The following is a 24,054-nucleotide window of genomic DNA, read 5'->3' as shown; positions in this document are numbered from 1 at the left end:
CGCACAGTGAGGACAGATGGATAGGATCAGAAAATGTGGGGGCCCAAAGCCATGGAGGCTGGACCCAGCCCCTCCCCACTTCCTCTCTCCTTCTTCGGGGGGTACGGTGTCCTCAGGGCGCATAGCCCCCTCCCATCAGCCAACACCTGGGGTGGGGCTGGCTGCTTCTGAGGGGCAGTGCTGAATGCCACCATCCAGCCCTTATCTGCTGTGAAGGAACATTGGCTCTCTCTCTCACAGTCTCATCTCTCACGTTTCCCAACTTTCGAGGGGACATGAGGGGATTACTCATTGGCTCCCCAAAGCCCAACTACTGCTTCCTAAGTTTCTCTGGTTTATTTATTTAGCCTACTGGTTAAGAGCTCAGGCTCTGGTCTCAAAGATGGCTGGAGTTTTGACCTCAGGTCTGCCCCTTCCTAACTGTGTGACCTTTGGCAAGTTTCTTGATCTTTTTGTGCCTCAGTTTCCCCATCTATAAAATCAGGACAATGGCAGTATTTTCCTTGGGGCTGTGGTGAGGATTCAATGAGGGACTCTAGGGAAGGTCCTTAGAATAGTGCTTGGCACGTGTTAACAAAAGCTCAATAAATGTTGGCAATTGTTAACATACAGTCCTAAGGACATTCTGGTCAATGATGGACTGCATATATGACAGTGGTCCCACAGATTACAGTATCACATTTTTACTGTACTTTTCCTATGTTCAGATATGCTTAGATGCACAAATACTTACCACTGTGTTTCAAGTGCTTACAGTATTCAGTACAGTGACACGCTGTACAGGTTTATAGACTTGGAGCAGTAGGCTGTCCCCTGCAGATTTGTGTAAGCGCACTCTGTGGTATCCATACAATGACAAAATTCCCTGATAACATATTTCTTGTATCGTATCCCCATTGTTAGGTGACGCTTGACCGTAGAGGTATTTATGTGCTTCTTGTCTGTTCCCTGCTAGAATGTGGTGCCACAGGAGACTGGGCCAGTTGTGTCCCAGTACAGAGCCTGGGGCATGACAGGTGCCCAGGGAGTGAATGAATGGACAGCCCAGAACCACGCATTTCTTTTTAGGTCACTGCTGGCTGTTCTTGAGTAGAGGCTCAGGACTAGTTTGGAACTCCAGTCCCGCGAGACCTTATAACAGGGCCCTCGGCCTCTGTCTGCTCCTCTGAGTGGGAGCCTGGCTCCTGCAGGGCTAAAGAAGCCTCAGATGATAGAATAATTACGGGGGAAAAAGAAAAGTCAACAAAATAGCCCACATTTTCTATAGGACATGCATCAAAACAACTAAAGTTACCTTCATTTGCCTTGAATTTTTCCTATCCTATATTGACCCAGCAACCTATATAAATTATACATTTTATGAGCAAGAGAGTGCATCATTGAATGTATATACTCATGAGTAAACAGAGCTGGAACTTCGTAAAAAAAAAGAAAAAGAAAAGCCTCAGATGAGAGGTGACAGCAGACAGCTCCTGCCCGCAGCAGACATCACTGCAGACAACAGCGGTTGGGGGGACGGCTGAGCAATCTCATTGTAAAAAACGTAAAATGTCGGCCGGGCGCTGTGGCTCACGCCTGTAATCCTAGCACTCTGGGAGGCTGAGGCGGGTGGATCGCTCGAGGTCAGGAGTTCGAGACCAGCCTGAGCAACAGCGAGACCCCGTCTCTACTAAAAATAGAAAGAAATTATCTGGCCATCTAAAATATATATAGAAAAAATTAGCCGGGCATGGTGGCACATGCCTGTAGTCCCAGCTACCCGGGAGGCTGAGGCAGTAGGATCGCTTAAGCCCAGGAGTTTGAGGTTGCTGTGAGCTAGGCTGACTCCACGGCACTCACTCTAGCCCAGGAGTTTGAGGTTGCTGTGAGCTAGGCTGACTCCACGGCACTCACTCTAGCCCGGGCAACAAAGCAAGACTCTGTCTCAAAACAAAAAACAAACAAAAAAAAAAAAACGTAAAATATCAAGAAATTTAAGTTCTCTCTTTGCTTTCTGCCCCAGTATCACTCTCAAACTGTGCCTGGTGTTAATTGTTCTGCGCCCTTGTCCTTCACACTGGAAATGACTCTCATATCCTTCCCGCCCCCACTTTTTCCAGGGCTAGAGCTCAGACAACCTCTTTAGAGCCCTGTCCTTCCCTTGCCATCTTCCCCTGCAGCCCTGCAGTCCCAGCTGGTGTCACCCGGGAGCGTTATTAACATTGGCCCTGACCACCTGATGCTCTAGCAGGTGGCATAACACCTTCCTTTACCTGACAAAGATTTCCTGAGTGGCTGGAAAGTGCGAGGTGTATTCTGCCTGCTGGGGAAGCAACGGAGGGGAAGAGCTGGCTATGCCCTGGCAGAGCGTCGCAGGCTGGTGAGCGGGGAGGGCGTGGGGACAGAAAGACAACTCTCTGGTAAGTGAGAGCAGCGCCACGATGATGCGACAAGAGGACAGAGGAGGCCTGACCCCCACGGCCACGGTGGGAGTGAAAAGAAGGCGTTGCAGAAGAAGCAACCTCGCAGTGGAGTCTCGAGGGAAAAGCAGGGAGCCAGGTTTCAGGGTTCAGAGGGGAGAGGAAAGGGAATGTGGTCATCCCAGCAGAAAGGACAGCCCAAGCAAGGGTTTGCAGGTGAGACAGAACACGGTGACAGCATGCTTGATGGACAGATGTCTTCTCCGGAGACATCAACCACTGGTGTGGGTTTTCCAGGGCTGTCAGTTATGGGATGAATTGTGTCCCTCTCACCCAAACCCATATGTTGAAGTCTCAACCACCAGTCGCCCCTGATTATGACTGTATTTGGGAAAAGGGTCTTTAAAGAGGTAATTGAGGTAAAATGAGTTCTTATGGGGGGCGGTTCCTAATCCACTGTGACTGGTGCCCTTCTAAGAAAAGGAGATCAGGACACAGACACACACACAGGGGTGACGACGTGAGGACACAGGGAGGAGACCGCATCTACAAGCCAAGGAGAGAGGCCTCAGGAGAAATGGACTCCTGACCTTGAACTTGTAGCCTCCAAAGCGACAGGACAATAAATGTCTGTTGCCTAAACCACCCAGCGTGTGGTACTTTGTCATGGCAGCCCTGACAAACTAAATCACTACCTGATTTCACAGATTTCCTCATTTCTCCTTACTCAGGTTCACTCTGGGTCAGCAGTGTGGCCTTGGCTGGCACACCCAGCTGTGAGGATGCACCTGGGCTGGACAGAGAGGTGCGAGCAGAGGCTGAGCCAGCCTGAGTCCCGCGTAGGGGACAAAGACTGTTGCACGCAGGCCTCTCCCTGCCTCCCGAGCCCTATTCTCTCCTCCTTGTCTCTCACCACTTGTTCTGCTCACCGTACTTTCCAGAATCTTCTCTGAAAACCTCCTCCAGCAGACAGTTGCTGTTTCTGCCTCCCCAGGGTCCTTCCTCCTCCTTCAGACTCACCTCAATTTTTCCGTGGAAACCACCTTTCCTGCACCATCAGTCCATGTGATTGGGTGGTCATAACCACACCCCTCAGTCCTGTTGGCTGGACCTGGCCAATCAGAGCTAGGGTGATTAGATCAGAGATGGCATGTGACCCAGTGTGGGGTTGAGAGCCAGGTCTGGCACTTTTTTGCTGGAGTTTATAGGAAAGAAAAATTCACTTTCTGATGGGGTTGCAAAGCCAATGTCTCATAGGAAGGCAATTCTAATTCTGTATGTTGGAGAGACTACCTAAGAATGGAAAGCAGAGATGAGAGGGAAGAAAGAAAGGAGAAGGAGGAAGGAGGAAGGGGGAAGGGGGAAGGGAGAAGTAAGGGGGAAGGGGGAAGGGGGTCCTGCTACAGTTCTGGACTTTTCAGTTATTCAAGCCAATAAATAGTCTCTTTTGCTTAAGCTACTCCGTATTAGCATGTAGATGCTGCTAAACATCTTACAATGCACAGGACAGCCCCCACAACTATCTGCTCAGACATTTGCCATCTGGAATTTCAGGGTCGTTTGGAAGCCTCTGCCTCTTGCAATCAACAGAGAGCAGACGGATAGACTTCCCTGGCTTGTGCAATGGTCTACCCAAAGCCAAATTGAAAGTACCACTGGAAGTTTAAGTACTACTATTAGATCCAGAGACATCAAAGGCAAAGAAATGCCACCTAAGATAAAACTTACTTTTAGAAGCCGGGTTAAATTCCAGGACCACGAGGGTGTCTGGGCCCTGGGGAGAGCGTCCTCCTGTCTCCTGGTCCTTGGGAACATCCTTTTGCACTGAGGTCCCACTGGGGGGAGGAGGCTCCTCTCGGGGTTGGCCCATCAGCACCTGGTCCTCGGGCTCAGGCTCAGAGAGTACGTCTTCTTCAATAGAGTCATACTCGTCACTGGAACAATCCTTTTGCTTCCTTTGTAGATGTACGCTCAGTTCTAGGCTTTTTCTCAGCTCCTGCCAAAAGCCAAGAAGAGAGATGAAAAATAAATATGATACTTTTGAGAAAAACTTACTTGAAAACAGATCATTTGAACCAAAGAACTATTCTCACCAAACTAACATTTAACAATATCATCTTGACCCATGTGCTGTCAGGGAAAAATGAGCAACTCTCTGGACAGAGCAGTATTTATAGTATTAATTGTGGTGTTTGTCCCTGCCTGAGATGCCACTGAGAAACAGAGAGAGAGAGAGAGAGAGAGAGAGAGAGAATGACAGGGAAGGGTAAGAGAGACACAGATGATACGACCTGGGGCTTGTTAAAACAGATCGTGGAGTCCCATCCACTGATTCAGGGGGGCCTGGGATGGGGCTCAAGGATTTAACATTTCTAATAAGGTGAGCCTGAAGCTGCTGGTCCAGGGTCCACACTTTGAATATGAAATCCCAAAAGCCTCCAAATGACCCTTCAGTTCCAGATGGTAAAATGGCCGATGGACAGTTGTCGGGGGCTGTCCTGCAGACTGTGGGACGTTTAGCACCATCTACATGGCATATTTAGCACTTAACCACAACTGCTTGATGATGTTTTCATATATATCTTTTGTCTCCAAGAGACTGTAGATTCCTTAAGGCTAAGCATTAAGATCTATACTTAGAGTGACCAGAAAATGGATCATCCAAACCAAGATACTTCTCAAAGGGAAAAAGGGTACCACTATAGTTACAGTGGGACAAAAAGTATAAACGGGACTCTCTGGGCAAACCAGTATGTCTGGTTAGCCTAGCTACACTACCCCTGTAGCCCTCGTAGTGTCTAACATAGTTCTGAGAAAATGAGAAAGAATCAATAAAGGTTTGGTGACTGACCAATAAACCTAATATTTACTCCAGTAGGCTGAATAATGGCTCCCCAAAGATGTCCATGTCCTAATCCCCAGAACCTGTGGACCAGTGAGGGCCCAGGTGGAAGTGAGGAGCAACCAACAGAGACCTGACTGATATGCTTCGCCAGCCTATGAAATGATCTGCCCAAAGCCAAACTCAAAGTACCACTGGAAGTTTAAGCTCTATTATTAGATCCAGTTGTACAGAAACCTTTTATCATCGCGGAGTTATCATCCTTTACAGACTTACATCTATAGAAATGTAGACGTTAAAGGTCCTGCTGGTGAGCTCAGGAAATGAGGTAGATGTGGTTAAAGACTGCAGGAGAGGGGATCCTGCTATGTAGAAGCAGAATCTTCCCTGAATTGTGTCCTACATGGTAAGCAGAACTTAGAAACGATGAACTTGGATATTTAGCTCAGGAGATTGCCAAACAAAGTGTTGAAGGTTCTGTCTGGTTTTTTCTTGCTGCTTAGATTAAAATGTGAGAGGAAAGAGACAGACTGAGGGAAGAACTGTTAAGGAAAAAGGAACTAGGACTTGACGATTTGGAAAAATGTTCAGCCTATCCAGATTGCAAAAGATGCTAAAATTAGGAGAGTCGCTGTCAGGAAAGTGTGCTGTGGAGAGAAAATGAAGGGACTGGCTGGTCAACCTTTTGCTAGTACCAGGAAGATCCAAAGTTCAGAGTATTCAGCCGTACAGAGGGCTCTTTGAAGAGATTGGACATGTGGCTCATAGATCCCCTTACAAATCTCAGCAGAGGCCAGGAATGGAGATGGGATTTTCCAGGAAAAACTTGCAGAGGGGCCTCTTGTCTAATGGAGTGAATCCTAGAGACACACATAGGAGTCCCATAAGATTTTTGAGAATGTCATACCAGCAGAAACACTGCCAGCTGGACTGAATGGGAAGAAGAACAAAATGAAAGAAGGCTGTCAGACTCCCAAAAATTCTATAGGCAGGAAATAGGCTGATAAAACTACTCATCTGCAGATACACGCTACTCTTCCTGAAAAAGAAAGAATGACTCCAAAGATGAAGCTGTGGGCCAAGAGAATGGAGCCCCGAACCGTAGAGAATTGTTCACAGGCCTTGAAAGCTCATGGAGTTTTGAAATTGCTTGACTTTGGTGAGTCCTTTTTTTCTTTCATTTCCCCCTTTTCAGAGGAGAATGTCTATAACTTTTATCCTATGGCCTGATCCACCACTGAGTTGGGGAGCAGATAACTTTTTTCTTTTTTAGTTTTACAAGTCCACAGATGGAGAGCAACGTTGCCCCAGGATAGATCATACCCAGAGTCTCACACATAACTAATTTAGATGATGTCAATGCTGAGAATTGGGTTTCTGAGCTGATGAGGCTTAGATGATATTCTGGACTTGAGTTGACACTATAATGGGTTGAGACTTTTGGGGACTTTGGGATGGGATGAATATATGGGAGGGACATGAATCACTGGGGACCAGAGGGTAGACTGTAATAGGCTGAATAAATGGCCCACAAAGATGTCCATGTCATCATCCCTGGAACCTGTGAATATGTTACCTTACATGGAAAAGGGACTTTGAAGATGTCCCTTAAGGCTCTCGAGATGGGGAGATTATCCCAGATTGTCCATGTGAGCCCAGGGTAATCATAAGTGTCCTTATAAGAGGGAGATGGGAAGATCAGAGTCAGAAAGAGAATATATAAGGATGGAAGCAAAGGCCAGTGAGGAAGGAAGATGCTACAGTGCTGGCTTTAAAAAAGGAGGAAGGGGTCACAAGTCACCAGTGACGCTGCTAAACATCCTGGAATGCATGGGGCAGCCCCTACAACAAAGAGTTATCTCACCAAAATGGAATAGTGCTGAGGTTGAAAAACCCTGTACTAAAGCAAGTATGTATTCACCATTGGCATTTAAAAAGATAACACGAGGTCTTCTATTATAATTGGGTGCATTGGGGTGGTCCATGCAACCTTCATGGAAACCAGGCTGAGGTCACGGCTCATGTATTCAAAGTCTGACTGTGGTGAGCAGTTGGAGGTCAACAGATTTACTACCCCTCCCCAGGGAAACATGAGTTCCTGGGTGACCTGGTGTTTAATGGCAATTTCAGTGGTTGTAAAACTAGCAATTCTTTACAGTAGAATGATGCTCTGTGCTCTGTAAAACATTTTCAACTCTTTCTCTCATTTGATCCTCAGAAATAACTCTGCAAGATAGGCAGCATAAAACTCTGTGATATCATTAATTTGGTTAAAAACAGGACAGCCTATTGGCCCCTATTCTTCAGCCAACCCCACTTGAGAATGGGGCCAACTTGGGTTCTTCTGTTCTGCAGGGGGGCAAATCCCCTTCTCTGCATTCCTGGTGTCCTTGCCTAGTCACTGTGGGTTAAGCTCCCAACTGGGAGCCTGCTGTCACTGTCGGGAATCCCAGCCGGTCCCAGGGCCCAGAGTCGTTCCCACAGATGTCTAAGGCAGAGTGGAGCCACCGACCGCAGCCAGTTCCAGGAAAGATTTGGGTGGGGCATTGGGACTTGTGAGCCCATGGTCAGCTGAGCAGGCTCCCTCTGACCCCACATTTAATTTTTGAGATTCCCCAAGTTTGAGAAACTGAGGCATAGAGCCTTTAAGCTGGTCCAACTTCTCACCATGATTAAGTGGCAGAGCTGTGACTTCTCCCTCAGCCACTGTTACTTGCTCCTAGATTATCCATGCATACAACAGACTCTTTTGCATTTTGTCATGGCCCACTAATGGGGAGGACAATATGACTATTACCCTCTGTTCATGTATTCATGCATGCGATTGAGCTAAGGGCTGAAGTAACCCTGGGGAGCAAGACTTCTGCCTTAAAGAAGCCTGAGGGGTGGGGCAGGGGGAGATAGGCAGGCGATGTGTAATGCAAGATAAACAGGGGTATTTCAGATGTGGCCAGGACTGCAAAGGAAAGACCCCGTCTGGACAGAGTGACAGGGCTGAGGGAGCCCGGATAAAAGATGGTCAGGGAAGGCTGAGCGACGAGGGGCCACCCATTGAATGTCTAGGGCACAAGCATGTCAGGCATAGGAACAGCAGAGGCAAAGGCCCTGCGGCAGAGATGGCTGGAGGGCCTGCACTCCACAGAGGGAGAGCAGGGCCAGAGGGGAGGGGTCCCGTGGCCTGTGTAGGCCTCAGGGAAGACTCTGGATTTTGTTTCATGCACGAGAGGCCACTGAAGGGTGTCAAGCAGAGATACAACATCATATGATTTCTGTTTTTAAAAGACTGCTTAGCTCTTGGATACCAAGTGGATTTGGGAGGTGGGTGGGGCATGGGGTGGAAACAGGGTGACCAGCTGCAATTGCAGGTGAAAGAAGAAAGTGGCAGTAGAGGTGAGGACAGGGAGGTGGCCTTGAGATGTATTTTGGAGGCAGAGATGGCAGAAATGGCTGACTAGAAATAAACGACATGCCTACCCTCTGATCCACTCTTTTAGAAATTTATCCTTCAGTCTTAGGTATACAAAGATCGCTGAGGCATCGTATGTAACAGAGAATGATCCAGATGTTCATCACTAAGAGATGGAGTAAATAACTAATAGAGCAGGTGTCCATGCAGCCCCAGGCAGCCCTTACAGAGAATGAGGTAGGTCTTGTACTTCCTTGGAAACTCATATCAAGATATACATTTAAGTACAAAGAATCCTGTTAGAAAATATACATATAGTATAAACCTAATTTTAAAAATAATTATTTTCTATGCATGTATATATGCATATATACATACAGAAAGCCTTGGAAAAATAGACACCGAACTATAATATTAATAGTGTTCTCTTTGTAACATTATGGGGACTTTCCTTCTCTGCTCTGTTCTATTTATTTATTTATTTATTAGCATGTATCCAATTTTGTAATGAGAGAAAAATGACATATTTACATTTATGTGTAATTCCTGTCCCTCATTCCTGCAAATAAATAAATCTTCCACAGGAGCGGCAGGAAACGGTGGAGTGGAAGACCCTAGACAGCCAGTTGTCTGAAAAATCAGTCATCTCTACCCCTGGAACACATCTGGTTCCCAAAAGAGTGACTCAGAAAATGGCGAGCAGCTCTCGATGCTGGGAGACAACGCAGCAGTGTCTGTCTAGCTCGAGAGCAGTGTATCCAGTCAAGAGGTCCAGATGGAAAAGTAACACACCGCCAATCTCAAACAGCAAGAAACCCTGGGAATACACCATTCATGAGCCCGTCTCATAAAAAACCTCCCAGTAACAAAATCTAGACAATAAAGGAAATCAAAATAAAGATACAGGGATGAAGATCCTATGATCAAAGGTCAAATAGCACCGAAGCCACGTCGAGATTGAATAAATATCAGGTATTTATGCACGTTAGAGTGCTGGGCCGGCACGCAATGTTATAAACCTAAGCCTCTAGCTTAGCTAACAGAAGTCAGGAGCGTGCAGGCAGTGTGCAGGCATGCCTGGCCTCATCTTCCACAGCAGACAGTCAACTCGAATCCATCTCAAATGGAAACACAGATTTTAAAAATGGCAACCCTAACCTCTTAATATTATTTCATAATGTGTTAAACTCATGGATACTTTAAGAAATAATGTTTCTTATGGTGAAATTTGAATGTCAATAATGTCTCCTGTTTCAATTTGCTTTCTTTTTCTTCTGTTAAATTTTAATGCCGATTTAATTGCCATAATTATATTTATAAGATACATATCAAAAAGCAGTCTAGATTCTGTATGGTTGATGCCTTTGTCACAAAGGAAAAGAATATATTTGCTCACACTGGGTGAGCAAAGTTCAAGAACGTAGGCCCTTAAAATGCTCACGCGTTCTAAACCATCTGTTCCAGGGGCAAAGGGGAGACGAACTAAGTAGCAACACTCCCTGGAGAAAGCCGTTCAAAACCTTTCCATCTGGAAAGATGAGGACCTTGGGTTGGTCGCTTTGAAAGCCAATCTGCTGATACTTCAAAGAGGTACCATGCTGTGGGATCTACCCAGCGCTTTGAAGTCATCATCCAGAAATTTCTCTGTAAAAACTTCCTTTATAGCTTTGCTTTAAAACCTTGTTATATTCAATTTCAGCGTTCCGTGTTTAAAATGTCAAGTTCAAGCCCTTGCAACAGAAAGCCCTCTGCGTGGAGGCCAGGCTGCCAACGCTGCAGGTGGACAGCAGATGACAGAGACAACACACAAATGGGTCTCCTCGCTGGAGAGCCGGGGAGGAGGTGGAGGGATGGACACTGACATAGTTAAAAACTGAAAGGCAGTTGCTAGAAGAACCGCTGACTAAATGCAGCAGGGGGTTGAGGGTCACGGGGTTAGTACCTTCCATGCCTGACCTTCCTCGTTCTGCTGGGCTAGGAAAAGATCAAAACCAGGCAGCCCTCAAACGTGAAGTTTTTGCAATAATAGTAACGGTAACTATAACATTAATAACAACAATAACCACTCCCAATTGCTAAGATTTTGCTATATATCCAGCACTGATCTCACCTCTCTAACGTACCTTATCTCTTTTCAACCTCGAAACACCCCAGTGTGGTGTGTCTCCTGGATCCCCTCATCTTACAGGCTTAGAACCCTTGAGTACAAGCCCAAGGTCAAATGGCTAATAATGGCAGAGCCAGAGTGTGGATGCATGACCACTTGACTCCAAAGTCCAGGCTCTTGAGCACGTGACCATGTTTGTTCCCTGCATGGTACCAACTTAGAAGCAAGCGGTCTCTAGAGGAGGATGAAAGTCAGGTGCTCAGTGATTGTCCATTGACTTGCACAGAACTGATGAAACCTGCCCGTGAGAGCTTTACACAAAGCTGCCTTGAGGCCACTAAACGTGTTAAAGCATGTATTAAGCCTTAGTGGATGAAGCATTAAACCTCCAACTATACGTAGAAAGGGGAACGAGCTGGAGAGAAGTTCTGGGCCCGGCTCCGGCTGCCCTGTGTCCCCAGGTGAGTTGCTAAGTCTCAAGCCCCCACCTCCACTATGGGAAGATGTGCCCTATTTTACAAGGCTGCTGAAGGGACAAAACCAGGTAACAGCTAGGAATCAGTGTTTCGTGATTGCTTTAATAGAGTTCTAGTTTTAAAAGAAAATTTAAAATTGTGATGATTGCATATTCTTCTCTATTTCTCAGACACTATTGAATTCGCCTACAAAAAGCTTGGATGTTTAGACCACGAAGCCACAATGGATACTTTAAGACAGTCTTCAAGAGGAAGGAGCGGTCTCTGGGGTAGAGGTGACTGACATGCAGCCAGAAAGGCCCAACCTGCCCCCAACAATCCCCAATAATGTCTCTCATTTGCTCGGCAGTTTTATAAAACTGGGATTTGAATGCCTTTGGTCCGGCATGCACTGTTAGTTGCAATAATTCCCACTGACTTCTGTTGCCCTATATGAGGCATTTTATACGTTCATATTAACCTGCCTGGTCTACAAAGGATTTTTATCCTGTACTGAAGGGTTAGTTGACTAATTATTTCTTTTCATGTATTCATCAAATATTTTTTGTTGACTCTATCTGTCCCCTATAATCTGGTCTGACTGCTAAGTGTAAGGGACAGAGTGATGAACAAGACTAGAGTCCTCATGGGATTCATAATCTGGCAACAAAGACAGCCATTCCATCAGAAGTTACAAGCGTAATGAGTGTCAGAAACCCAAACCTAAGGCTCGCCAGTCCATGCCTCAAGCCCAGTGTCTCCTAGATCACCAACTTCCCATAATAAAGTGGCTTGTGCCCTAACTTTAGGGTCCACTCTATGTATTTTTAAAATCACATTCCCCTACATCAATTCTGATGGAACTACAACTAGGAAAATGTGAGTTATACAATGTGCTTCAAATACCCGGCAATGTTTTCAGTTTTCTGATACCTTCTTACTGCTCCCATTCAACTTTCAATTTTCTTTCACGAATTTTCATTCAAAGCTAAATGTATTTACGAAGTGCCCCGGAGTTCAGTTTCTAAAGACTGGAGTGATACAAGAGAAAGAACATGACTCAGAAAGCAGATAGCCTGGGAGGCTGCCCGACCCCTTCCTGGCTGTGAGGCCCCTGGTCAAACCCCTCCTCACCTGTCCCTGCCCTGAGCAGGGGTCTGGCTGAATGAGCAACAGACAGGAAATTGGACAGGGATGGCAGAATAGAGACCAAGCATCAAAGAATGACACTGGCTGACTAGAAACTGACCTAAGAGACCGACAGCAAGGATCACATCTGTGAAGAGCTAAAAGGAAGGAAACTATAGACTGAAACATACATGGGCAGTAAAATGTTCCCTAGAAGGAGTGGGTTGTGTGTGTGTGTGGCTCACTCCAGAGTCAAGATGAGTGAGAGGAAGACCTGAGGCATTCACTGGGGGCTGCTTCTAGAGCTTCAGCCCCTCCTTATCTGTATTAAGAAAGGGGCAGCAGAGAGGCTCACCTGAAGGTTAAAGCCGGGGCTGTGGGCACTGGGGCAGGAAGGCAGAGCAATGCTCCAGAAGGTCACTGTCCCCAAGGTAGGCTGGGAGCTCCCTTAGCTGGAAGAGAAGCTAAGATCCACAGCTTCCAGGAGCATGTTTGTGGCCCAACCCCACAATCACCAGGGTCAAACGACATCAACTAGAACAGGCAGAAGCAGTAGGAGTCTCAAATACAAAGATGGACAACCAAGAATGACCAAACATTTTGGGGGAAATCAACACACTGAAAGATAGGCACCAAATTTAATTAATGAAAGAGCTCATACTCAATAAAAGGAAGCTATTAGAATAAATAGAGGAAGACTTTATAATCAGAAAATGAACATCCCTGGAGAGATGTAAGAGGATAATGTCACCCATGAAAAGGAAACAACTAGAGATCTTAAAAGGTTTAATTTTATCATTGACATTTTTTAAAAGTTAATAAACAGCAGAGAGAGCTAAAGGGTTACTACTCAAGTATGCTAGAAAACCAGGCAAGTGATTTTACAAGAACATAGTACAAAAAGACAAAAAGAAAAGTATGAAAGGAAAATTAAGAGGCTTGAAGGATAAATCTGGACCGACATTTGTCCAACAGAAGCTCCAGAGGATAGAACAGAAACAATGAAAGAATAAAAATAATAGTAATAATAATACATGAAAAGTTTCCAGTGCTAAAGAAAGACATAAGCCTTCAAACTGAAAAGGCCCACCTAGTGCTTTAAATAGGACAAAGATATTGGCACTGATATATTCATATAGATGAAAGGTACACTCTCTCAAAAAACATCTTAACTCTATTTGCAAAAAATGACTGATATTTGAAATGTATAACGTAAAAATAGAAATATAATGGAAAATTGAGAAGTTCACAGAAATCAACCAGATCAAATGGATAAAAAATTAAATAGATATTTATTGCAGTGATAATTGCTAATGAGCATAAGAATTTCCAGGGAGGCTCATTGAAAATGCAGACTCTTAACACTCCATGCTCCCTCCAGATCCATTTCTGTATCTTTAGGTGTGGTGTGAGAATTTACTTTTTTCTGAGACAAAGACTCACTCTGTTGCTCTGGATAGAGTGCAGTGGTGTCATCGTTAGGTCACGGCAACTTCAAACTCCTGGGCTCAAGCGATCCTCCTGCCTCAGCCTCTTGAGTAGCTGGGACTACAGGCAGGTGCCACAACACCCAGCTAATTTTTCTATTTTTAGTAGAGACAGGGTCTTGCTCTTGCTCAGGCTGGTCTTGGATTCCTGAGCTCAAGCGATCCTCCCGCCTCTGCCTCCCAGAATGCTAGGATTACAGGCGTGAGCCACCGTGCCTGGCCAAGAATTTACATTTTAAATAAGCAGCCCAGGTAAAAACTGATATAGGTGGTCCAGAGCCATACTTTAAGAATTACCCAGTTAATTATCACAATTAATGGTTTGATTCAATACATACATTGAGAACTTTGTACCAAAAAGAGAATGATTATTCTTTTGAAATATCATAGAACATTCATAACAATCATCTGGCAGTCCACAAACAGAAACTCAGTAACTTCCAAAAAATAGAAATCAAACAGATCATTCTTTAATCATAATGTAGTAATATTAGAAGTTAACACAAAAGGATAGCAAAAAACCAAAAACAGACAAAAATAAAAAACTATTTATTTGGAACATTTGGAAAAACTCTCCTAAAGAGGAGGAAAAACAAACAAGCAAACCCTAACATCACAAACCAATCAGAAATAAATGATGGTGAACACACTATATAGTAAAATTTGTAGGATGAGTATAAAGCAATAATCAGACGAAAATTTATAGCCTTAAAATTGATATATTAGAAAACAAGATTGAAAATAAATGAGTTAAACATTTAACTTAAGTCAGGTTACAGGGATAGAGTTCAGGGAGAACCAAAGCAACAAATTATACCAAGCCCTGCCCTCCCTGGACCTACCCCGGCTCTATCTTGCAGGCGACCGGGTTGGGCATTAAAGAAAAGTAATGATAATAATAAAACTAAACCAAAAAGTTTAGGGGAGGAATTAGTAAGATAAAAGCAGAAAAGAAATGAAATATAAAATAATCCATAAATGAGTAAATGAATGAATAGATGACTAAATAAAGTATATATGCTTACTACAACCAAAAGCTGGGGATGGTTTGGCTGGGTAGGTAGAGAGGGCGTTTCATATTATACTCAGTTTACTTCTGAACTGTTTGAATCTTTTTTAATGAGAAAGCACTCATGTATTAGGTGTTATATAAAATGATACAAAATAATGTGAAAATACCTAAGAAATTTTAAGTAGGCTATAAATGTAAAACATAAAAAAGATTATTCTAATATTAATTCAGAGGTTATTCTTTATTTTCATTAAGATGGAAAAAGATGCTTTAGTAAGTTAGAGTCCATGCTGTATCTTCATTTGCAAAAATACCCTATTGGGCGGAAGGGGACAGTACATCCCTCACTTCTAGACCTGCATTTCACGGGCATTTAGTGCTTGTTTGGCAGCATTCCACATCATTCATGCTCATCACCGAATTATTCCTACTCCGCTGCCCTGTGCTGTTTGACCCACTTGCCCAGGGCCCTGCCTAATGCCATCAGCCAGGCTGTCCTTTGGTTTGAGCAGTCCAGCTGTGCATCTCTGGGTGCCTCTGACAGTTCTGGGTGGCAGAGGGGCAGCTCAAGAGCCACTGGGACGGAGAAAAACCTCTTCCTCCTCTCTTGTCAAGAACTGACAGACTTTCACTGTCTAAACTGGAAGTTGTAAGTTGAATCCTAGCACTCTGGGAGGCTGAGGCGGGAGGATCACTTGAGGGCAGGAGTTCAAGACTGGCCCGGGCAACAGAGCGAGACCCTGTCTCTAAAAAGAAAACAGTAAATAAAACAAAAACAAAAACAACCAAAAAAAAAAAAAACCAAAAACCCATAAAGGCCAAATCGGGCTAGCAGGTATATTTTGTTTGGTCTATAGAAAATTGTGAATTAGTGGCCAATGTAAAAAAAGTAGGGAGAAATCAAACATAAAGAAACTCATATACTTGGCTTCTCTTAAACCTAGAAAGCCTGGCACCACTGGGCCCACATTTCTACATGATGACAATCTATACTACTATGATTGTCTGCTACAGGCCCCGCCATTCCCTGATTTCTGACCTACCAGCCTCACTCATATGACTGAAATTATTCTTTTACATTAACCATGTGCCAGAAACCCCAATATTTCAGGATCCAAACTACATCTCCCAAACTGACTCTTTTACCCCAGGCAGCACAAAAATTCTCTATCAGATTATGTGTCCTGAGTCACAGTTTGGGAAATACTGTCACTGTAATTATAACTTAGTGAGTGTGATGACTGAACTCAGCTTGCGTGGGCTGGCCAGGGTGCCTAATCAACATCTATACCACTCACTCATCGATTCAATCATTTGATTCACTTACTTAACAAAGATTTATTTGCAAACTAACCCTATGACAGCCACTTTTGTAGGGATGAGAGACACAGTGGGCAATGAGACAGCGCACGTATCTGCTACCATGAAGCTTAGATCTGGGATGGAGGAAGGGTGTTTGAAGCCTTAAATATCAAGACCTATGGAAATAGCCGAGCACAGGGTTGTGGGTGAGGGGCAGGGGGACGCACACCTATAGTCCCAGCTACTGGGGAGACTGAGGCAAGAGGATTGCTTAAGCCCAGGAGTTCGAGGCCGTAGGGCTACGGTCCCCAACCCCTGTCCGTGGCTCGGTACCGGTCTTTGGCCTGTTAGGAATCAGGCCGAGTGTCACCGCCTGAGCTCTGCCTGCCTCCATCCATGGAAAAATTGTCTTCTATGAAACTTAGGAACTGGGTGACCCCCCAGCAGGAGGTGAGCAGGAGGCCAGCAAGGGAAGCTTCATCAGTATTTATAGCTGCTCCCCATCGCTCGTATCACCACCTGAGCTCTGCATCCCCCACCCCCACCCCCTGTCCGTGGAAAAACTGTCTTCCATGAAACCAGTCCCTAGTGCCAAAAAGGTTGGGGACCACTGCTTTAGGGCACTTTGAATGTGCCTGTGACTAGCTACTGCATTCCAGCTTGGGCAACATAGCAAGACCCCATCTCTAAAAAAGAAATAGTCCTTAGATGAGCACGGAACCCATAAACTATTATGTATCTTCTACCCCATTGTATTTTGGAATATGGGAACAGAGTTTTCCTATGAACTCCACCTGGGATTTATAATTTCAGAGTTGGCAGGCACAGAAAATATCTAATTCACCCCTTCTTGTCAGAGGAGGGAATGGGGGCTCCAAAACAGGATAACTCAGCCAAGGCCCTACAGAGAGTTTATGGAAAAGCCCAAACTACCTTTTCCAGGTTTGCTACATCTCAGTGACTTGCCCTTTCTATCCCTAAAACAAGACTCACAAACTCCAGCATCTTCAGGAGATGTACATGATGCAAACATCAAGATGAGTTGCAGTGTCACACAGTAGGGAATGGGGACCAGGACAAACTGGAGGGTGCATGCTCAGAAGAAAAGTTTTTCAATTCAAAAGAAAACAATAATGATGACCACAGCACACCAGCAGGCTGGCCGACAGAGCACGGCTGGAGCTGGTGCTGGTTCTTCCAGTCACGAGTCTAAGCCCTGTCCTTTGGCTACACTCCCTGCCATTCATCACTACATTTCTATCCTTATCCTGAATTTCAGCATGTTTTTCAAGTCATCCCTGATAAGAACGCCTCTCCTACATGCCTCTATTTTCCCTGCATTGTTTTCTTCTCAAGTTTGAGCCACATTTTGAAACGTGACCAAAGTGAGGACAACCAGATAAAATGGATGCATATTTATTTTCATAATATAATGCTGTCTTAATATAATAACACAAAATTAATTCTTATTTACCTAACATTCACCTTTTTAAATAGTCAAAGACCTAAATAGTTTTATACAAAAACATTTCTAAAACATATTGACTTCTTTGTCTTCTTAAAAGAGTATGTTGAATATCATTTAGTCTTTTCCTGACGCTTATGGTTAATATTTTAGATCAAAATTGACCTATAATAAAGGAGATATTGTTGGAGCTATTATGTTTTGGGATCTTTCATATATTATATATATTTTTTAATTTTTAATTATTATGGGTACATAATAGTTGCACATGTTTATAGGGTATCATGTATTATATACTTTTAAGTGCCATCCTCTCCCTCTTGGGTTTCTAGAAGTACAGGATATGGTTTCACAGAGAAGAGTAGGAACCCCCCTGCCCAAATTCTGTATCTTTCTGGCCTTGAAGAGCTTTTTTTTCTTTTTTTTCAGAGACAGGGTCTTGCTCTGTCACCCAGGCTGGAGTGCAAAGGTACGATCAGAGCTCATTAGAGCCTTGAACTCTGGACTTCAAGGGACCCTCCCTCCTCGGCCTCTCTAAGTACTGGGATTACAGGTGTGAGCCACTGCACCTGGCCTAGAAGAGCTTTCAACTTTGATTTTTTAAACTTCTTTTATAGTCCCCAAATCCAAGCTGCAAAGTCCAAAATATCTCAAAAAATGTTCAGAATCCACTGGGATTTCTTTTGTTAAAAAACATGCTACCTCCTATACACACATTCCATTAGCTTACAAATTAGGCCTAAAATGTGCATTTTCAACAAATATCCTAAGTGATTCTTATGCATATGGAACTTTGAGAACCACCGTTCTACCTTCTCCTTGTAACTGTGGTTTGCAAACATAGCTGCAAATTACAGTCAGGTGAGCAGCTTCAGAAAAGGAATAATGGCTGAGTCCAAACCCAGAGTCAGAATCAGAAGCAGAATTTGTGCTTTTATCTATTTATTTTTTACTCTTTATTTTGGGATAATTGTAGATTTCACATGGCATTTGTTTCCCCTAATGGTAACTTCTGGCATAACTATAGTGCAACTTCAGAGCCAGGAAGCTGACACTAATACAATCTTACTATAGTAACTAGGTCTCCTTTTTCACTTTTCTCTATTTCTTGTTTTGCTGATGCTTGATTTTACCGAAGCAGGTCATCTCCTCTTTAATGTGCTTTTTTTTTTTATTTTGAAAAAATGTAAAAGCCACAGAAAATTTATGTTAGTATAATGAGCACTCAAATATCCTTTACCTGCAATCACATTTGTTAGTATTTTGCCACATTTTCTCGCTCCTTCTACTTCCTCCTTTTCAATAGGTACACACAAATTCTTTATTCTGACGCATTTATGCACTAACTGTTGACATCTCAAGCCCTCATGCCTGCACACTTCAGCAGGTGTCTCCTGAGAACAAGGACATTCTCTTACCTGGCCATAAGATAACTACTGAGCTCAGGAAATTTAATGTCTATACAATATTATTATTTAATACAATATAGCCCATTTTCAAATTTCATTAATTTCTTAAAACTATTCTTAAATTTAGCAATTCCTCCCCTGCCCCGGATCTTAAACATCATTATTGTGATATCTCTTAATTCTGCATTAATCTAGAACAGTCTCCTTTCTTTGCCTCTCATGCATGCCACTGACATTTATGAAGACTCCAGGCCAGTTATTTTATAGATTGCCCCTCAATTTGGGTTTGTTTGGTTGTTTCCTCATTGGATTTTGGTTTTGAAAAACATTTTTCATCCATGTTCTCAACTATGGGTTCACCGGGGAGATATTTGGCTAAGGAGAGTTTCTCTCTATCATTGTTTAAAACACTATTAGGCATAACTGATGGACGGTCACCTCTGAACACCTTGCTCCCAGGCAGAACATCAATAATATTCACAATAGACTGTGGCACATTCTGAAACAGAAATAGGTTAGCACCATTCCCAGCCTGTGACTGTTAATTCCAAAGAACAAGGAGTCATGGAGCCTGGGCCTTCAAGAAGGGGCTTCGCTGAGGCCTGAGTGAGCAACATCATTTCTCTGTTCCTCAGTTTCTCTAGGCTATAACGTGGGAATGAAAATACCTAGCACTTAACTCACAGAGTTAATATAGTGATGGATGTTACATGCTCAACACAGTGCTCAGCACTTAGCAAGTGCTCATTTAATGTGAGATCTTAGCCTTTTTTTAAAAAATAATGTCTTTAAGTCACATCTCTCATGTATTTTAAATCTTCTAGTGGGTGGGTCAGAGGGGTTTCTTTTGTTAAAGCTAAATTCTATTGCAAATCTGTGTTGTTTTCATAGAACCTCTTGCAGGACCCATTTTAAGGCACAGGTCTTGGCTATGGAAAAGACCCCAGCCCTTCAAGGTTAGGATGCTGCAAATTGATCTTACCATTACATCCTGAATGGTCAAGAGGATCCTTTCTTTGTCCGTATTGCTTGGAGGGTCAGAATGTCCCTGTGTGTTCGGAAGAGAGAAATTAAAATCACAGGATGTGGTGCTGGTGGGAGACTTGGTATCCTAGAGATAAGCACAGAGAAGTGGGCATTGTCAAAGCAACTCACTGTCCCTGAAGACAGGCTGGGGCCTCATTCTTCTCTTGGTCTCCCTGCCTCCTGCCTCTCCTCACTAAATCACCCTCTGCTCTCATTCCCAAAATAGACCTGATTACACTCAATCCCCACTGTATCAACACCACTGAAGACACAGCTAGGCAGGCCTGAAACTCAGGCTGCCAGCTCCCAATACAGTGCTCTGAACCACTGGGCTATAAATGGGTTGAGTGAGTATCAGTCTGGAAAGATGCCCATGGTATGTTGTGGAGTAAAAAGAAAATGGGATTATCAAATAGAATGGATGGTCTAATCTCATTTCTGTTAATACAACAATAAAAAGTTTTTTAAAAAGGCACTCACTCAGAGATGATTTATTTGGTACTCCCAAACAGCAGAAGTACCCAAGCAGTGGAATTTTCCTGAAAGCAATCCCTCATTTTTTAAGTCTCGCCATTGAAATGAATGAAAGAGGACAGAAGGGATTTGCAGAAGAGCCCTGCTGGGGACAGGGTGGGGGCGGGCTGTTCCACTGCAGGAGTTTGGTCAAGGATGATGGCCTTTAATTGTTTATATGTGTCAGTAATAATGACAACTTTAAGACATTGAATTGTAATTGGGGAAAAATACCTAATTCACCCCACTCCGGATCTACCCATTGGAAAGAGAAACTCAGAAGGCATTCCAGAAGTCAGGGTGGTCAAGTCTTCCTGCCATCTATGGTGGTCTCAGGGACTTACCAGGTAACTGAACTTGGGACACATCACTCACTGGGAACGAGACAGGATTGAGACATTCCTGATCCACTATCTTCTCTTGGATATAATGAGACATGCCCTTTTCAGTCTAGACGGTGATGTACCCACCTACTCACAGTAATTATCTCTGGGGCAGGGGGACAATGAGAGGACTTTTCTTTGTATTAATATCATTTGAATTTTTTATATTGATCATGTATTATCGGGAAAATAAAATGCCTTAATTTCTAAAAATGTACATTTTGTTTTGTTCCTGATGCTTCTTCCATGGAGCCAATATCATTGAAATGGAGATCGTATTATCCGCTGCAGCACACAGCCATGTCCCAGGGAAAGCCAACATGACTGAGACCTGGCACTTTGGTGGTACTCTGGGAAGAGGCACCCTCCTTTCACTGGAGTTGTGAAACTGCTCAAAACCCTGTGAGGGCTTCCTATCTGATTGAAAGACAGTCCTGCATCTTATGCCACAGCCCTCAAACCCGATGCACTCTGACCTTGACTGCTTCTCTGACCTCACCCCTCTTCCTCCCCCCCAACTGGCCACACTGGCCTCCTCGCTGGCTTCCCCCCTGCCCTAGGGCCTTTTCACTGCTCCCTGTGCCTAGAAGGCTCTTCCCCACCTGGCTCACTCCTTTCCCTCCTTGAGGTCTCTACTCAAATATCACCCCATCAAGGGGAGGCCCCTGCCCATCCTTCTCTGTCCCCTTTCTCCGCTTTATTTTTAGCAGCCCTGTCACCTCCTGGCACATTATGTACTCATTTATCTTCTGCTTTATCTTCAGTGTCTGGAACAGTGCCTGGGAGTGGGGCACGTTGGAGCACACAGCCCTAAGGGGACAGCTGCTCCTCAGCTCTAGTCATTGTCGGCATGTGAGAATGTGGACCCCCCCAAATCCCCCAATTTTTCAAGCCCCCAATTCAGATGTTCACATGGAATCTCCTGATTCTTAAATGTCAGCTAGTAATTCACATCCTTTAAAAGCACTGTGCAAGTCAACGGGGTGCAGGCCAACAGAACGTGTCTGCAGCATGCCGGTCTGTGAACTCAGAGCCGGCAAGAAATTGAAGTTCACTGAGGATGTGATTGAAGGCGAGGGGCTGCTGTGTTTCAACAGTGAAGGTCAGATGAAAAGTACATACGCGGACACGCATTTCCTTTTGCTCCATTTCAGGCTGCACTTGCAAACAGTGTGAGGTGACTGAGTATATTTAGCCACGTGCCTTTTTTTCTTTTTTTTTCCTTTTCCTGTTCAGATTGCATCTCTTAAGACTTCTGCCTTTACCGAAAACCGGCACTGCCATTTTACTCCTTCACTTTGCAGGAAAATAACTCCAAGGGGAAATTGACTGTGAAGCCTTATAAAGTGCCCCCTCAAGATGGGAAAAAAAAAAAAAGGAAAGAAAGAAATATAATCAAGCACTCAGAGTGGAGAAAATTAAGTGCCGTGGAGCAGCAGCCATGCCAATTCAGAGCACGTGCACAAAGGAATGCTAATGGAACTTAATAGCTTATAAGGGACACCGCAGCTGCCTTGTGTTGCAGGGAGTTTGGGAGCTTGCAGAGGAAGGACTGCATGTTAATTTAACAAGAGGTGCCCGATGCTTGACCAAAGGCAAACTAGCACGGCCTCCTGCTTGAAGGGCATACACACATTCTGCAACATGGGGCTGGGCTGGGACCATAACAGACTGGTACGTGGCTAAAACCGAGCCTCCCAAATGAAGAGAAACTGATGACTGTTTGACACAGACCAATCCTGAGCAGGGGCTGTTTGGTTGATTCAAAAGCAAAGAGTGTGTGTGGGGTGTGTGTGTGTGTTTGTGTTGTGTGTTTGTGTGTGTGTGTGTTGTGTGGGAGGTGGGCTTTAAAGGTAATAAAGCCCACAAGTTCGGCTGTTTAAATCTCACTGTTATGGACTAGACAGAGAAACAAGGTCATTGGGTCATTCCATAGAAAAGGACTTTTATTCAGCCTGAAGCAAGAGCGAGACCTCGTCTCTGCTAAAAATGGAACAATTAGCCTGGTGTCATGGTGCACGCCTGCTGTCCCAGCCACTTGGGAGGCTGAGGCAGGAGGATTGCTTGAGCCCAGGAGTTGGAGGTTGCTGTGAGCTATGATGATGCCATTGCACTCTAGCCCGGATGACAGAGCACTCTAGCCTGGGTGACAAAGTAAGACCTTGTTTCAAAAAAAAAAAGAAAGAAAGAAAAGAAAAGAAAAGGACTTTTGTTTTTTCAGGAGGACAAAAATTTCCAATTAACTCTTGGGCTTTTTGCAACCAGGATGTGAAACAAAGTGATCCTTGCTTCTTACCCACATGCAACAAAAATTAGAGGAATGTTTCCTGGACAGCATTCCCATCTCCTTTGTGAGGCATTTTCTTTTCATAAAAGCAACACACAGAGGCAAGACTCTGTCCTTGCAGTGAGGCTATTGAATCTGCAGCTCTAGCAAATGGGGCAGGGTCTGGCTTGGCAACTTGACTTTGACCTGCCACTTCTTGATCATTTTGCTTGTACATAACCACAGAGATGATCTATTCATTCTAATTATAAAAACAATGCCTCTGGGCCAGGCGCGGTGGCTCACGCCTGTAATCCTAGCCTGTAATCCTAGCACTCTGGGAGGCCGAGGTGGGTGGATCACTCCAGGTCAGGAATTCGAGACCAGCCTGAGCAAGAGCGAGACCCCGTCTCTACTAAAAATAGAAAGAAATTATCTGGCTAACTAAAAAATATATATAGAAAAAATTAGCTGGGCATGGTGGCACATGCCTGTAGTCCCAGATACTCAGGAGGCTGAGGCAGGAGGATCGCTTGAGCCCAGGAGTTTGAGGTTGCTGTGAGCTAGGCTGACTCCACGGCACTCACTCTAGCCCTGGCAACAGAGTGAGACTCTGTCTCAAAACAAACAAACAAACAAACAAACAAACAAAACAATACCTCTGGAATAAACTCTAACTGTCCACCCCACCCCCATCCCAGGCCTGTTCTGTTTTCTTTAGAGAACTTATGGCTACCTGAAATTACCTCATTGCTGATTTCTTGCTTTTTTTTTTTTTATTGTCTGTCCCCTCTTTGGTATACAAGTTGCTTAGGAATAGACATCACATCAGTTTTGTTTTATTCATTTCCAGA

General features: G+C 44.3%; 1 protein-coding gene across 8 annotated transcripts in view; it reads right to left on the bottom strand.

The window, feature by feature from the left end:
• The window catches only part of LOC123632509 (katanin interacting protein), a 167,964-nt gene that overhangs the window by 76,079 nt on the left and 67,831 nt on the right, over window positions 1-24,054 (bottom strand). For 6 of the 8 annotated variants that reach the window (XM_045542850.1, XM_045542851.1, XM_045542845.1 and 3 more), the window contains 2 exons: window positions 19,995-20,123; window positions 4,128-4,395 (listed from right to left, as the gene is read on the bottom strand). In XM_045542850.1, coding sequence (XP_045398806.1) covers window positions 4,128-4,395; window positions 19,995-20,123 — 397 coding nt within the window. The remainder of the gene's footprint in view (window positions 1-4,127; window positions 4,396-19,994; window positions 20,124-24,054) is intronic. The other 2 variants (XM_045542846.1, XM_045542848.1) reach the window with 2 other exon arrangements.

The sequence above is a fragment of the Lemur catta genome, chromosome 2, assembly GCF_020740605.2.
Source record: "Lemur catta isolate mLemCat1 chromosome 2, mLemCat1.pri, whole genome shotgun sequence".
Taxonomy (NCBI): Eukaryota; Metazoa; Chordata; class Mammalia; order Primates; family Lemuridae; genus Lemur; species Lemur catta.
This window is presented reverse-complemented; position numbering and strand designations above follow the sequence as displayed.